This window comes from Lissotriton helveticus, chromosome 4_1 (assembly GCF_964261635.1).
Source record: "Lissotriton helveticus chromosome 4_1, aLisHel1.1, whole genome shotgun sequence".
NCBI lineage: Eukaryota > Metazoa > Chordata > Amphibia > Caudata > Salamandridae > Lissotriton > Lissotriton helveticus.
The window spans coordinates 205,878,788-205,894,985 of NC_136063.1; the positions used below are offsets into that span (position 1 = coordinate 205,878,788).

At 42.6% G+C, this 16,198-nt stretch overlaps 1 protein-coding gene across 1 annotated transcript in view; it reads left to right on the forward strand.

Moving 5' to 3' along the window:
* The window catches only part of TRAPPC9 (trafficking protein particle complex subunit 9), a 2,424,721-nt gene that overhangs the window by 1,232,566 nt on the left and 1,175,957 nt on the right, over positions 1-16,198 (forward strand). Inside the window, exon 18 of the mRNA XM_078686702.1 lies at positions 14,095-14,237. Coding sequence (XP_078542828.1) covers positions 14,095-14,237 — 143 coding nt within the window. The remainder of the gene's footprint in view (positions 1-14,094; positions 14,238-16,198) is intronic.

The following is a 16,198-nucleotide window of genomic DNA, read 5'->3' on the forward strand; positions in this document are numbered from 1 at the left end:
CTCTAAATAGCTTTCAAGACTGCCCGCAACTGTATGTGTAGAATTGTGGCAGAGATCAGCCCCAGTTTCAGGGATTTCCCATACCCCTTCTGCGTTGTGTGGTCCCAAGCCCTTCAGACAAATGCCACTGAACATCTGTGGGACATGGAAGACTCAGGGCCCCTCATCATATTCTGCAGGGACTCCCAATCTTTTTGCATTAGGCCGCTGCTCACGAGTAGCTTGGGGATGGCAGGCACATTCCCACTCAACAGTCGCAGAGCCAGCACACTCTGCGTCACCATCCGAGTTAAGCCTCTGAACTCTAATGTTCTTCCTCTCTCTTGTCTTTGATGGTCATTTTGTTGAAATCCTTGACTGCCACCAGGGCTTCTCACCATGTCTCATGGAGTTCACCTCCCCATTACCCAGAATACCAAATCAGGGTTTCTCAATACCCCAGTAATTAAGTAATTACCACCCTGAAATGCATAGTTGGAGCTTCATTACATACTGGATACAGAGGTGCCAACAACGTTCAACAGGCAGTGCACATTGGCCTAGAGATAATTGCTAAGAGCCACACAACTCCACAGTAACCACACTGAGATGGGCGGTTTCAGTGCACACCTTTACTTTAATGGCTTTTTATGCTGAGGATTTTTTATATATTTGGCAAGCTAATTCAGTGTAATTGGAAGTTGCAGGGCGGCTGATGTACGGGTAGGGCTTGAAGTCAACAAAGAAAAATATTTCATAGTCCCATTTCTTACTGCTTCACAGAATTGCACAAGTAGCTTTTCATGCATATGGTGATTTTATTAAACTCTTTGTCTGATATTCAAGTGCATTCTTGGTGCAAGAGAAATAAAATAGACCCTAATATTTTGGGTCAGTGTCATAGTTACTGTCCTCGGGGGATCTTGTACCCGCAAGTCCAGTTTTAATCATGGAAGTGACCGGAGGAGTTGCGCACCTCCTGAAAACGCGTACTGGACCATTGTGTGTAAGTTTGGGATGAAGCAGGAATGGTACTGCAAACTATCCTGTCAGATTAGCACAGATGGTGTGGAAGGAGTGTGCGTGCACTGCAATCACACAATCAGCGAGGAGGATCAGAGAATGGAAAATCTACATTTTCATTAAAAAAACTCTGCTGCTTAATAATGTCAATGGGGCTCAGGTTAACAATCAGCTTGTCTCTTATGCCCACGGGAACATCTGTGCCGGGCATCCTTCTTTACTAGAGGGTTGTCACTCACTCTAGTCTTCATCCTCCTCTACTAGAGGACTGTCACCAACACTCAGTAGTCATCGCTCCTCTACTGTAGGGTTGTCACCAACACTCAAGAGTTATCCCTGCTCAACTAGTGGGCTGTCACTTACGCTTCGTAGTCATCACTTCTCTATTGCCCCACCAATCCCATCCGGTAATAGCCGCTCCTGTTGTCCATGTCAGCCTTGTTGGGGCCCCACTCCTGACAGAACAGTGGTGATGAGGGGGTGAAATCCCCACCAGCTGGGACTTTGGATGTGTAGAATCAAGGCTGGTTCTGGACGGCTTTATGGCGTCATACGGTGTTCATGTGCTTCAAGATAAGACATTTGGAGCATCCCTTTCTCGTATACTCGCAGGACATGCTTCCCTTCTGTGTATTACCCGTGGTACCCAGTGACTCCAGGTAATCTCTTTATGTTCCTTTTTCATCTTGCATATGGTTACTTCAGTTTGTATTTATTTCCGGCTAGTGTCACAGTTCAAGGGAGCTTGGGCATGTCAGGCGTGGTAGCAGCTGGGCTCCATTTCTGCTTTTATTTTCCAACCGTTGTTTTTAAACTTTTACTGCTTTCACACCATACGAGCACTCCATGCTGTAACTGTTCCTAGGCCACGCCATTAAAACACGGCGGCCTTTAAAACTAACACTTCTGCGTGTGCTGCTCAGCGGGTATGCCTGCAGCGTACCAAATGCAAGCTTGTCTCCACCCGTGGCGGCTCCTCCTCCACGGCAGAGGAGCATCGCCCCACTCGACAAAAGGAAAAATAACCTGATAGTCACTGTCGTTATTATCATTTTATTTTTCCTATAGCTGTCAGTGGCTCCGGGGCGGGACTTTCGGAGCAGGGAGAGGAGTGGTTTGCACCCCTGTAGTGCTACGACTGCTTGGCCAACCTGCTTGGCCGACCCTCTTGGGCTGCCCAAACAGTCATGAACACTTTGCATGTTCCCTACTAGGCTGCAATACACATCTTGGTGAGGAAGTGCAAAGCTTCGCTGTCCCTGTCTGAGCGCCGAACCACGGTGCTCAGACCAATCACAACGCTGAAATGCAGCGTTGTGATTGGTTCAGGGGAACCTGGGAACCGGGTGCTTTCTGCTGCGGTCTAGGAGTCTGCAGGAAGGTGATGGGGGACGCAGGGGAAATCTAATACACAGCCCAGTAAGGCGGTTCCTGGAGCTGGAAGAACCTCCAAATCTACCATTTTAATAATTTCTTTGCAAATTGGTCTCCAATAAGCACCAATCTTTACACAGTTTCAGACTAAATGCGCAAAGTCTGCATGTGGTGCACGGCACTCACAACAAGAATGTGGTCTGTTTGGATCAATGTTGTGTATTTAATATATTCAGTAATTTTGCCATTTAAACTGTTAAAAGAGCTTTCATTTCCGGCTAGGAAGTGAGCGATATTCACAATTGTGTCTCTTTCCCCACTAATAGAAAGTAGAAAGGAACAGCCAAACTAGGAACTATTATTGACCTCCATTTGGGATATTGCAAAAACAGTGATGAAAAACAAAATTTCCCTTTCTGAAAGCGAGGAGGCAAGCAATATTTTTGCCTTTTTAAGAACAGCACTCACTTTCTTTCACAGCTTTGGTACATTTTGACTGTTTTCTTAAACTTCTCCATGGCAAAGCAGAAACTATTGGTACATTTACAAAGCTCAACATGTGGGGGTGGGGGGGGGGGGGGGGGGGGGCACAAATTTGATCTGGATATTTTTGTTGAAAATAAATTATGACGCCGTGTACTGACGCAAATGTCAAAAAAGGGCTCAGCACTGGGGTATGGGACTCTCCGCACCCCAAGAGGTTACAATGATTCTTTTACATTAAACACGAGCCAGTGTGTTATTCCACCATGTCTCGTGCACTGTTAGGAATCAGCTGCATTGCCAGGCTGCCTTTTATTGCAGATCAACACTCTTGGACAGTACACCCACGGGGGCTGGGCGTCACCTGGTCACATGGCTCTGCTACATGGGAACACCCTGGCACCATGCCTGTCACCTTACTGGGCTGGTGGTAAGATGATTTTGTCGGGTTCTGCATGATTCAGAATGGGAACAGGCACTGGAATTTCCCCAATGGGTGTACGGATGTACAGAACCACCAGATTAAAAAACATTCAGTTCTCCATCCTACATCAACCCTTTGTGACACCTGAGCAGTGCAATCGCTACTTCGTCACTGCACAGTTGTGCTGCCCATGCCCTCACTCTGCATCCGTTGATCTACAGCACATGTGCTCCTGCCCCGCCCTCTGTTGGCGTTCAGTCTACGATGTGCTAGTGGAGGTCACCGGGATCACTGACCTCAAATCGAGGGATGCCTATGCCCGCGCCGTCTTCAAGCGTAGGAAACAACATAAGATGCGGGCACTCTTCGCTGGCTTGGCCCTTCAGCTGGCCAAAAGAACCCTAACTTTGCAGTGGAGAGCTGAACAGGCACCCCTGATCTCTGCCTGGCATGGAGCGCTGAGGAAATGAGGTAAGGCTGAGGGCGAGGTCCTGCGCTACGAAGAGGCTTGGCACCTTCACAAACAGCCAATATATGTGGCCTGGGATACCCTCCTGGAACACTTCCAGCAATGGATCCACAACAATGACTTACCCCCAGGAGCCTCATAGGACAGCCCACTGCATTTATATATTTCTTCCCGCCAATTCTCCCCATCTCGCTACTTTTCCACTCGCCTCATCACTCCCACCCTCCCACCCCATAGAGATATTTGGAGCTGAGACAGGACAAACAAATTTGAGACTACCTGCACAGAATTGACGGCATACGGGGAGTCCACCAGCTCACACTCTGTTCAGCTGATGCCCACAAATGGTTATTCCCAATCCAAGTCCCCACTCATATAGTAGGGCATGCCTTCCTGCGCTATCCTTTGTAAGCACAACTCAATCTTCTGCCCAGGTTGGAGTCGCTACCCCCCTTCCCTGAGTTTTTTCTTCTTGGGGTAGTATGTCTGCTTGCCAGACAGCCTATGGTGGGGGCAACTCTGCAAATGCAACACCCCTTCAATGATCACCCACAACTGGGACGCTTTAACAGTTGCCTCACCTATTTCCCCATTCAACACCGATGTTTCTATACAGCATGTATCTGAAATGAGGTTTTATAATGTCTTGCATTACCATATTGCTGCTGCAACACTATCTTTGTTCATAACTGAAAACCCAATAAAAATATTAAAAAGAAAAAAAACTGCCTTGGACAGTACCGCAGCCCTCCAACAGCCATATTTGCAGGACTCCATTATATTGAAACCTTGTTAGCCATGCCTGTGTTGTTTTTATTTGTATGTGCATCTTCATGCAAGTTTCAATGGTCAATGTTAGGGTCCGGTCCACAGTATGTACACCTTAAATAAAAATGATGAAACGTGGGGTTAAAGGCTGCAAAATTTATATTTGTTTTAGCATAAAAGCAAAGACTAGCTTCGATGTATTTTTGAAGTGGTTTTCCTTTCTGCACTCTGTGATTTCAGGATATTTTTGATCTGGGTTTTGACAGCCCACCTGTCAAACTGACCTATTTCTGATCTAGTTCAACATACATAGAGTGGGCAATAGAACAAAGGAAAAAAAGGCAGCTGGCCAAGGGTCGTGGCACCTATCCCGTGTTCTTGAATAGTTACCACATCAGAAAATCAATTCCTGCCATGTGCACTCTCTATATGCACCTGCTGCCAAGACACAGCCCTTAGAACAAGGACAATCGATGTATACAGAATAGAGGTGCACCACAATCAATAACACCCTGTTAATAAAGAATTCCCATTCAAAATCCAAAGTGAGTCCAGTTCTTCACTTTATTTTCTTGTTCACAATCTTTTAAAACCTCACACGTTTACTGCGAAGACAGACAATGCATTTTGTCCATAAAAGTTGACTTCTTCAGGGCTGTAATACAATCAGTGCAGAAAAAAAAGATATATATATATATATATTGCTACAATCCATTATATAAAAGCACATAAGGGACTGGCACATATTGCCATAAAGGCTCACATTAGAATATGAGACGTTGCTACAAGTTACATAACCCAAAGGACAAGAGTAATTCCTACCAATAAGTGACACATAACAATGCACATGACATAGACGTGCACACCAATACTCATTATCTCATTATAAAAATACTAATACGAAATAAATCTGACTTTTTAATAGAAATAACACATTTACAAAAAACACACAACAAACAATCTCATGCAGTTACTTTTTATTATCTTATCATGTTTCATTGCCCAACATCTCATTAGCCCTAAACATGGAGTTACTGGAGAGGGCGAAGGGCAAAATGGAAAGGGCTAGAAAGTAAACACATGAAATTAATGGTCCCATTCTCATTCCTATTGAAATGTGGCAATAATAAGTATTATATAATGGGAAGGCTGTGGGAGCCAAAGTCATACTCAATTGCAATGAGGAGCACTAGTGTCCCAAACACAGAAAGCGAAAACCTATATTAATCATCACAATCAATGACCGTGTTACATATTTAGTAGAAAAAGTATGTCATTCCAGTAATTTGTACCCACCACGTTCAATTTTAGTATCCTAGTTTCTAAACAACTAGTATCTGCGGGATCTGCACTGGCTCCCTGTGGCCCAGCGAGTACAATTTTAAATCCTTACCCTGGCACACAGGGCCCTTCATGGCCACGGACCTATGTATCTCAGGAAGCGCTTCGCTCGGTCTGCCTCTCTACGTCGGATGGTAATTCCGCGTTTCCGCAGAGCCCGTTTGGGAAGCCAGTCGCTCTCTATTAAAACAGCAGTGGCCTGGAATTTGCTTCCCGCGGACCTTCGGCTTACTCAAGACTTCCAACTCTTTAAAAAACGTTTAAAGACACATCTGTTCAGCCAGCTCATCTAAATGGTTCCCATCTGTCTACCCCAGTTCACTCTTGCGCCAGGACACTCCAGAGTATTAGTGTGCGCTACAAGTTCTTTATAACATAACATAACATAACAAAGATCATCTAAGAAACGCCACTTGTAGCTTGAGTATTAAAGTTGCAGCTCAATATCCATCAAAAACAGCCCCACTCTTAATCTAACTATGATCACTACATGGGTAAATAGTCTCAAAACGACCAGTTATTCACACCTACCAACAAAAAGTAATCACCACCATGAGGACAAATCCATTGCAATCGAAAAACGTAGCTGAATAAATTCATAAGCAAATTATGCTATATCAAAAAGGAAAGAAGCGGGGAGGGAAATCTCACCAAGGCAATCTCACCAAGGATGTCCGATCTTCTACTGACATCCAAAAACAATATCCTTTAGCCTGTAAGTCAATTAAAAGGTTGTGATGAATTATCATTTATATGAATGGAAGGGACAAATCCTTTCCGATGTGCCACCAGTAAACGAAAGGATGGAATTCATGAGTAACAACATGACCTTCTGTGTGGCTCACAGCACACAGAAGGTGAATATTGCTATCCGGAGACCAAAGTGCAGACCAATGTGATAACGGAGACTGTTTAAAGTGTGACCACAACCATGACATCAATTGACCAATAGAAGTACAACCACACTGCGATAATGACCGACATGCGGATATGGATTTCCATCCCGTGACAAACACCTGTGACAGATAAAACCACAGATGGCATGTGGAGTAAAGTTGACCATACATGGACAACGTCTACCCCAATTGTTCTCAAGTATAGTAACAATGGGTGCTGTGTGCATGCAAAAAACATGTGCTACCAACATCCCATCTAAGTATGGAACCACAAAAATAACGAGCAGCACGCTGATGTGGATCCTGGCCCGTGGCGTTCACCCGTGGTGGTTAGAACAGCTGGTGGCATGTAAATATGGATGTGAAGAGTGCTACGGACTACTAAAAGACCCATATATTAAACCCACTCTTACTTACTGCAATTTGTGGTGTCAGCTGCAATAGGACACCCCCTCACATCTCGTGCGGTGGAGTGATGATGACAACGGAGTTTACATCCACAACGCTTTTTAAAGTAGTTCGCGATCATCTGAAACGGCCCTCACCTGTTCTCAAAGAAACCTCGACTAGAATGCCTTTCATATTGAAGGCAGGCTTCAGGATGGAAATGCGTCAGCCATCTTAAAGTGGTTTCAGATTGAACGCAAGGATGCCAGGACAAAAAAAAATGTTGGACCTCTTGTCACGTACTTGGTACCCCATTATGTTTGAAAGAACTTATTGGGTAAAAACATGTCCACGTTGTGCTCATAATTGGATGTGTATAGCCATGGGTGTCACAACTATCGCTAAGCCGAGAGATAAATCAGCCTTCGGGCATTTTGTACAAGTGTAATCTACAACACAAGGGTACAGTGAGTAAAAGGAACTTCTCATCCCATATTTAGTGCCCAGATGTAATCAAGAAATAATGTTTGTGGGAAACAAATATACACATTGTATTCATAATTAGATGTGTATATCCATTAGTTATATGTTAAATCATATCTTAAAACAAGTGTATCACAAGTTGCCTAAAAAGTACACCATTGTGCTTAGTACTCACAAACTAATTATACTGACCCACCAAGATCCATCTACAAGCCCCAAAGGCAGATATCCTGCAACATATGGCGTGCAGAGTGTTGTCCTGTCTGCCATCTTGGACTGGTGTCAATTACCAATAAGCAGTATTGTACATCGAGAGTAAATTCCATCCAATCTGACAATCGCATGATCGTGCCCCTCTGAGGGGCACATCTTTGTTTCAAACCACACAGGAGAAAATCCTGTATAATAAAGCAGGAAGGAGTCGAAAATGTGATTAGGTCAATCCTGAATACCCAGACTTACTATACAAGAGAAAGGGGCAATCCTTTATTGAAACTCCAGGGACATAGAACAAATGCAATTTTAGGATCATTAACAAGGGCATGGTTTCCATCACCTCATTAGACAATCGTTTGTTACACTGTTCCATGCAGAGCGTTCAATACAGGAAATATTAATCCAAGCAGGTTCCCTGATTCATTTAGACAGTGATCATTGGAAATAATGAAATTCCTCTTCTGTGTTGTGACCCATTTCCCCACTGCGTAAACAGCATATCCAAGCAGCTTCGTTGTGCCTTAATGAAAGCTCCTTGTCGTATAGTGTGTGCTTTGCGTCTGCCCCTTTCAATCATTAGGAGGCCTCTTTCAGCCATTAAGCGTTCTCTTTCAGCCCTTGCCATTAAACTTTATCAATCACGTCTTGGACTCCATGTCACACCTAATGTGATTGGCTCAGTGTATTCTTCTACTAATGCTCTTGCTTTGAACTGCATGGAGGACTACTTTTCAACTGTTGTCATTGCGTGTTGTCTACGCCAGTACTTATTGTAATTATTCAACATTATTTGCATGGACACACCTGAGCGAGAGAGGCTGGCGTATGTAAAATTATAAGGTGACGTACCTGATTATGTCTCTAGTGTTCTTGTAAAGTCATCGTTTAGTCACCCATACCATTTTAGTCTTAATTTCCGTCCTGGTATTTTCAGTTTATGATTGGTTAGAAAATCGACTGCTGTGGTACATTTGTACTGAGTGAGTTTAGCGCTGCTACTCAGGCCTATGTCACTTCGAGCCTCTCGAGAATTATTACATATCAAAGTAGTACAATAGCATATGAAAATAGAAACTTCAAAATGTTCAAATGTCTATCAAAATATCTGTCATGAATAATCTGCCTATAGAAATGTTGGCAAGCACTTAAACCCACTATCACGCCCATGGCTCAAATGTGCTAGGACTATAGGTAGACTAATCCAGACCGATAGTAGTGAATAAGTGAATTTTTACCTAGGTTTACACACACACATTTATATATATATATATATATACATACACTAATTAAACTGTAGATATTTTTGAACGTGCATGAGTGTAATTTATCCATACAAGAGTCTTTTTTGTTACAAATGTGAAGTGCAAAACTACTTTTCTTATTCACAAAAGTTGGTTTGCACTTATGAAAGGATTTACTCACTTGGTTTCTGTCTTGGTGATGAGCTGCGGGCATGTCAGAATAGGAAAACCCTGAAAGTTTGTAGGTTTTCATCAACCATTTTTTTTTAGCCCTTTTCCCACAATGGAAATATTTGATGATGATGCTTTACTCCTGTCAAGGGCAAAAGCAGGAGTAAATCCATTTCCAGGGTAAAAGGGAAGGTGAACATCGAGCAAAGTATATTTTTGAAAATCTGAAAATCTACATGCACGTGTTTTCTCATGGGAAAGATAATTCGCAAAGCCTTTCTAGGAATGTGCTTGGAAAGCTTCTAACAAGGGTGGTGTGGGCGAAGAGGGAGACGCTTTGTCAATTCCCAACATTTGTAACTTTGCAGCCATAAGGAGCAGTTTCTGCAGTACAGTTCATGACTTTGAACCCTTAATTCCACACCATTTCAAATATATTTTTTACCTCGGGATTCAGAACTTGAGACCCTCAAGGTGCATCTACTGTTCCAGTTGGTTACTGTTTTTGTTTCACGGTGACAGTGAATAATGAGAGGACGCCATTAAAGGCACTTATAGAATATGGACATTTGTGATAGCACTGCTGAGCAGAAAGTAAGAAATGCAATGTTTTTAAAATAATGCCAACCAGCTAAGGCACAGTCTCTTTTATTTGGATTTTGTTCAAACGCTCCAGTTTGCTGTATATCATTATATACCAGCTGTTAATTGATTCCTAGTCTGGAGATGAAACATTGTGTTCCTTAATGGACGTTTTCTCAATTCCTTTTATTGGCTAATTCCTTTGCCAGCAAGGCTTATGTTTGACAGTGCATTAGTACCCACCATTCCGTAGTTTTAATTGCATAGATTTACAGTCGAGTAATACATTTAATTTGGTTCCCTATCCATCATTCTAAGCGATGCCTAATACATCAGCCTTTGAAAAATTCAGGAATCAGCTCTTTAAGTACTGGTTAAATGCAGGTATATGGCTTTTTTAATTAATGAATGGATGGAAATAGAACGTTGACTCATTCTTTCGTTCTTTGACAGTGTACGTAAGTACACATCTTCACATTACGAAGGCATTTACATATCATTTGCATTTGTATCATTTTAAGGAAAATTGAAAACGTGCTCTCGAGTCGAGGGCAACTTATTGATTATTTCAGAACCTTTTAGATATTTCCTTGCAATAGGCACAGATGAATATTGTTACTTTGAGGAAACTGTGGGTACTGCTTGTGGAGATTTGTCAAGCACAACATACAGACTTAAAACATCAGAAAACAGTTGTTATCTCTAACATATTGTTTAGTGTGTTTGTGTTGATAAAATCACATCAAATGGAATTTACTACAGTATTTATCTTAGTATCTTGAGGAAGCTTTCTCCCTCAATTATTTCTAGTTGTGGACCTCTCCTCAATAACTTCTAACTGCTATGATTTTCGTTTTCCACATAATCGTACTCCCAAGATTCTACCTTTTTCTCCATCACTACTGCAACCTGTTCTGTTCTTTCCTTCTTTTTATTTTTCTTCTCTTTGGTTCCCGTTATTAATGTACAAAAATGCTATTTTCCATATGTATTCCATATTGTGTCCTGTTTCATATGCATAAAATGGCTCTTTGAGCATGTTTTTGGCAGTGAAAATTCAATAAAGTTTGTTTATAAAAACAAATTTGTCGTTTTAACACACATCAAAAGTTGGTGTGGAACCAACTTACAGATCTTTAAGAACATGGTAGGTTGAATGTAGGAAGCACATTGTAAATGTAAATGTAAATGTAGTTGAGCTTATATAGCGCACAGCTACCCGCAGTGGGTTTCCCGGCGCTTGCTTAGGGAACCCTTCCTGGTATTCCCCTGTGAGATAGCAGGGTATCCACAAGGTGAAAGTCAGGCATCCCGCCACGAGGGGCCGTTGTGGAGATTAAGCAAGCTATTGCCCAGAGTCGCAGAGTGTGAACCCGTGAGTCGAGGAGGCACCGGGGCGAGAATTATCGAGTCCGTGGAATTTTTAGCCCAAGACCCGCCGAGGCGGGGAATTGAACCCTGGTCCGGGACCGATCTGAGCTTCCGGGTCTGCTGCCTCTAACCCCTGAGCCACACTTCTCCACATTGTCTACTTTGTTTGGTGGTCCTTGAGTGGAGGATTTTTTTTTTCGAATTTTTTTTGTGTTTGGTACTGAGACCAACCTGGCACCTAGGGAGCAAAGTGGTCTTTTCGGTATGTACAAGTGGAACTGCTGTTTATAAATAGTCTGGTCCTAAACCTTGAAGTGCTTTAAAAACCATGAACAAATCCTGGGCACACGTATAGACTTAAAGGTTGATACAATTTTAACAGATAATACAATTGACACCGCTGGTTTTCTTAAGTGTTGTTTTATGTGAAAGTGTTCATGAAGAATACATAATGCCAGCCGACACGTGTTTCGTCAACAGGCCAATGCCTGTAACTCTTCAGGGCTGGGAACAATATGATATAAGAAAAAATAAAAGTCTAATTGTAAGTTACAAATGAGACCACAGCTTAATGAACATGAAGAGTGACTTGGGTGGGGTGACTGATGTAACACCATTCTTACAGTGGAGACCCTATGAACCTGCATCCTAGACTAATAATGCTTGATGAGGATGCATCAGAAAAGTATATAATGTAAAGGAAACGAAAGTAAAAGAATAAGAGAAGACCAGGTGGATTCTCTTGGAACTGTTGCAGTAGTCCAGGCTCGACATTACGAGAGTTGCGACTACTGTTTGCCGGCTAGTCAGGGGCAGGAACGGCAATATTTTCCTTAGTGTTCTAATCACATACAATGTTTTTGATGCCACTGAGTTTACCTGGTGACCTAAGGTAAGACTGTCATCCGGTGTCACTCCCAGGTTTTTAACCTTATTTGCGGGTGAAGGTAGAGAGCCCATCGAATCTGGCCACCAGTTCGGTGTCCAGAAGTCAATATCGCTGCCAAACAGAATGACCCCGGTATTACCAGTATTGAGTTTTAGGCAGTTCTCTTAAGTGAACCCTTGGCTCTTCCTCCGATCTGCTGTTCATGGTTTATAGAATCTAGAAAGTTGGACCAGGTGACAGATCATTGTCCATCCTAGTCGTCAAGACCTGTGCAAGGTTTGGGGCACATCGTTATCGTTTACAAAAGCGGTTCATCTATAATTAATCAAGTCTATTCTTTTCCTTAACTTTACACTACCTACCTGCTTGTCTATGGACTTACTCCAAAATGTCACTGGTGATGGATGAGCACTCCGTAAAACGACTCAACATATCAAAGTAATGTTCTTCCACATTTGAGTATATAGTAGCCTTTCTCATCAGTAAGTCAGGGTTGAGCCATCTTATGTCAAAGCAGCTGACCGGTCTGCAAAGATATGAAGCTTCAAGGACGTTCTTCCTGGTGGGGAACTAAAGGGAAAGCTCCCTGTTCTTCCCGTAGTTGAAGGACATAAGGGGTTTGCGAAAGCACGCTATATACTGCATTTAAAATTTCTCCGCACGTGTGTGATTAGTTAAAGGCCTAACTGTTCTATGTTACTGTCTGGCACTGTGGAGGAAAAGGGCAGATATTAAACTTGTGTGGTTGTTCTTTCTAACTAGATGATTCAAAAGAAGTACTTTCAAGGTTCTAATTTTACAAGCAGTTTCAATAACTAATAATTTTGGTGATCAACTTATTGTACCTTTTACACCTTCCATTGTACTTGTTAAAGCTTGGCGTTTGAGGTACAGTTATGTCATTTGTAGATTGTCCTGTACTCCCTGGCACATGGAGGGCCAGTGCTGCTTCCACATTGATGGAAGTCCCGGCAGCTGGACTAGTGTGATATTCAGTAAGGGTCTGAGATAGACCAGACCCTTTGGAGTGCTCTCCACACACAACAGAAAATGAACATGCCGATTTTTAAATAACCTCCTCAGCAGCTTTAAGGTGTCAAAGCTGGACTGTGGAAGCAGGGCAGCTGGGAAGCCTCTGTATTAGGGTGGAGATGGACTAGAGCAGTCGACCTCGAAGCTGGGGAACCAGGTTCGAGTCTCGGCAACAGCGCTCAGGATCCTTTGATTTTGGGCAAATCACTTAATCTCCCCGTGCCGAAAAAAATTAATGTGTCCTCAAGTAACAAAACTGGTGCTCATGTAAAGCGCTCTGATACCCGATGTCTCGGGTCTAGTTTGCGCTATATAAAACTCCCAAAAAAAAAAAAAAAATACAAAAAAAATATTCTAATGCACTATGAGCAGTGAGCGAGAAACTCCTTATGAGGCCTGTGGGCATGTCAGCTAGGAGATACCTTCTAAATCTTTAACCAAATGTGCAGAATCTCAAACCTTTCTGGTCGAATATTTGCCCTCTGGAGTTTGCTACTAGTTAAATATTTTGCATTTCCTGCTCAGATTTCTTTTGTGGTGACTGCTTCCTTGTGTGTTTGGCAATGCTTGGCTTACTCAGTTTGAAATTATCCGAAAAGGTCAAATCCTGTTCCAAGTAATCAGTTGTGTTAGCCTACTGAATGTCTCCCATTGGCTGTACTGTTGCAGCAGTAGTTGTAATTTATGAGTTGCTGATATTGTGACCAAAAGTTTTTTTTATTAACAGGTTCAAGTGTTTGCATAATGCCCTGTACAGTTCATTGGAACGCCAAGTTATGGCCACTTCTCTCTCCCTCTCGGTTTTTTTTTATAAATCTTTTTATCATGGACACTTATCTTAGTGCACAATGCATACCATGAAATGCTTTAAAAACAAGGGGAGACACTTAAAGTGCTTTTTAAACAAAACCACTGCTATTGACTTTGAGTTAACATCAATTTTCCTGATCTTTGTTTTGTTCTAGACACTAGATGCCATTTTAAATTTCAAGTACTCGGGTGGACCAGGGAATGCCGAAGGCTACTACAGGAACCTCTCTCTGGGGCTTCATGTGGAGGTGGAACCCTCAGTGTTCTTCACCCGTGTCAGCACCCTCCCTGCAACAAGGTAAGCGCTTTAATGACATCTGTGTGCAAGGCACAGCTGGCTATCAACATTGCTTCTTATAGCACACACTGTTGGTTGTTCTTCCAAACTTAAGAGCTTTTAATTATGCATAAGGGCTGTGGATTGTTTCTTAAATAATCCACTTTTCCAAGGGACAAAATGCTATAGAATTCTACATTTCCTGTAAAAAACACTTCTTCCATCTACCCTACATCGGTCATATTGGCTGACAGAGAAACATTAGTATTTTTATTTTGGTTTATTAAAACTGTTCAACAAAATCAATGCTTTGCCATAATGATAAAAAAATGAAAGATGGTATTATCCCTATGTACCTGAAAGTACAGAAATACAACAATAAATGTAGCTTCCTATTTTCTGTTTTCTTTGTTCCTCCTTCCTCCCCAATTAGTTCCCCCCTTTAATCTCTTCCCTTTTTCTTTCATCCTGGGGGAGTAACTGACCCCACTCGCAGCCCCCCAGAAAATAACCAAAAAGTAAACACTTTGCATATATCCACAGTACAACTACACAGACAAACAAATCACCCGACACAGCCATACACGTCTCTCTATTCCGCCCTTTGGCACAGAGAAACACCCTGGCACAGACACACAACACCCCAAACACATATGCTCAAATACTCATGCACAGATAGACACCCTAGTGTAAAAAGAACCACACCCAGTGTAGACCGTTAAAAGACAAACAGACTCATTGAATGTGTACACAAACACAATCACCCTGCTGAGACTTCTATTTGAAACCCATATCTTACAGGCATTCATACTCTGTAAGCATGCACACCCACCCATTCGATTAGAAATCCATATTTATTTAGAAAGTTTTATATAGCGCTAACATGACCACCAAGGGTATCAGAGCACTTTGCAGATTGTGCAGTAGGACGAGTACATGCAAACACAGAAATTCAACATATCGCAAAGTACATATACTTAGAATGTCCAGAGATATTCAACATATCGAAAAGTACATAGACTTAGAATGACCAACAATCTCATGAACCCAACTTCAAGGACACAAAATAGCGTTGCTAGCCTGAGAGTCAAGTGGAGAAGGCAGACTGAGGCAGATCTTTCTTCATCAAGAGCCCTTTAACTTCTTACAGACATGCACACTCTGTAAGCATGCACACAGACCCTACATACCCATTCGTACAATTTGTGCAGCACACACATACCACCAGCAGGCTTATCACCCTGCCATTCTAGCTCCCAAACTATGGAGACTATAGTCTGGATCGTGAGATGTCAAGTCAAATGTATTTGTTGAGTGTGCATATCACCCGGAGGTCTCATGGTGCTTGCGTATGACTCCACCTAGGCAGAAGAGCAAAAAAGAAAAAAAAAGAATGCTTATATATGATCCAACAACCAGGTTTTTAGTTCCTTGTGGAATTGATTGTGATCTGTAACAGAGAGTAAGTGAGGTGGAAGTTTATTCCAGAGAGTGGGTGCGAGGAAAGAAAAGGTTCTCCCGCGGTACGAACTCTGCATGGGGTAAGAAGAGATTTGGTGCTTGACCTGAGCGTCCTAGTTGGCTGTTACCAGCTAAGTTTTTTTACGAAATAGCTAGGTCCGTTTCCGTACATGTTCTTATGCACTAGACAGAGGATCTTGAAACGGGTTCACTTCCTAATAGGAAGCCAATGAAGGTGCTTCAGGCTGGGTGCTGATGGCGACCTAGAAGGAAGGTTCAGTACCAGTCTGGCGGCTGTATTCTGCAGGACCTGAAGCCTAGAATAGAGTTCTTCACTGATGTCATGAGGCATTGCCATGAAGTGCTGTTCTGTGAGTGGATTGGCTTGAGGACTACAGATGAAGATGGGAAAGGGCAGAGGGTACCACAGCAGTCCATGTCTTCCAGGTGAGAGATAAGCATCAATCCAGGCAACTACATGATGAAACAAGGTCCTTTAGATTCACTAGGGCCAGTTTGGG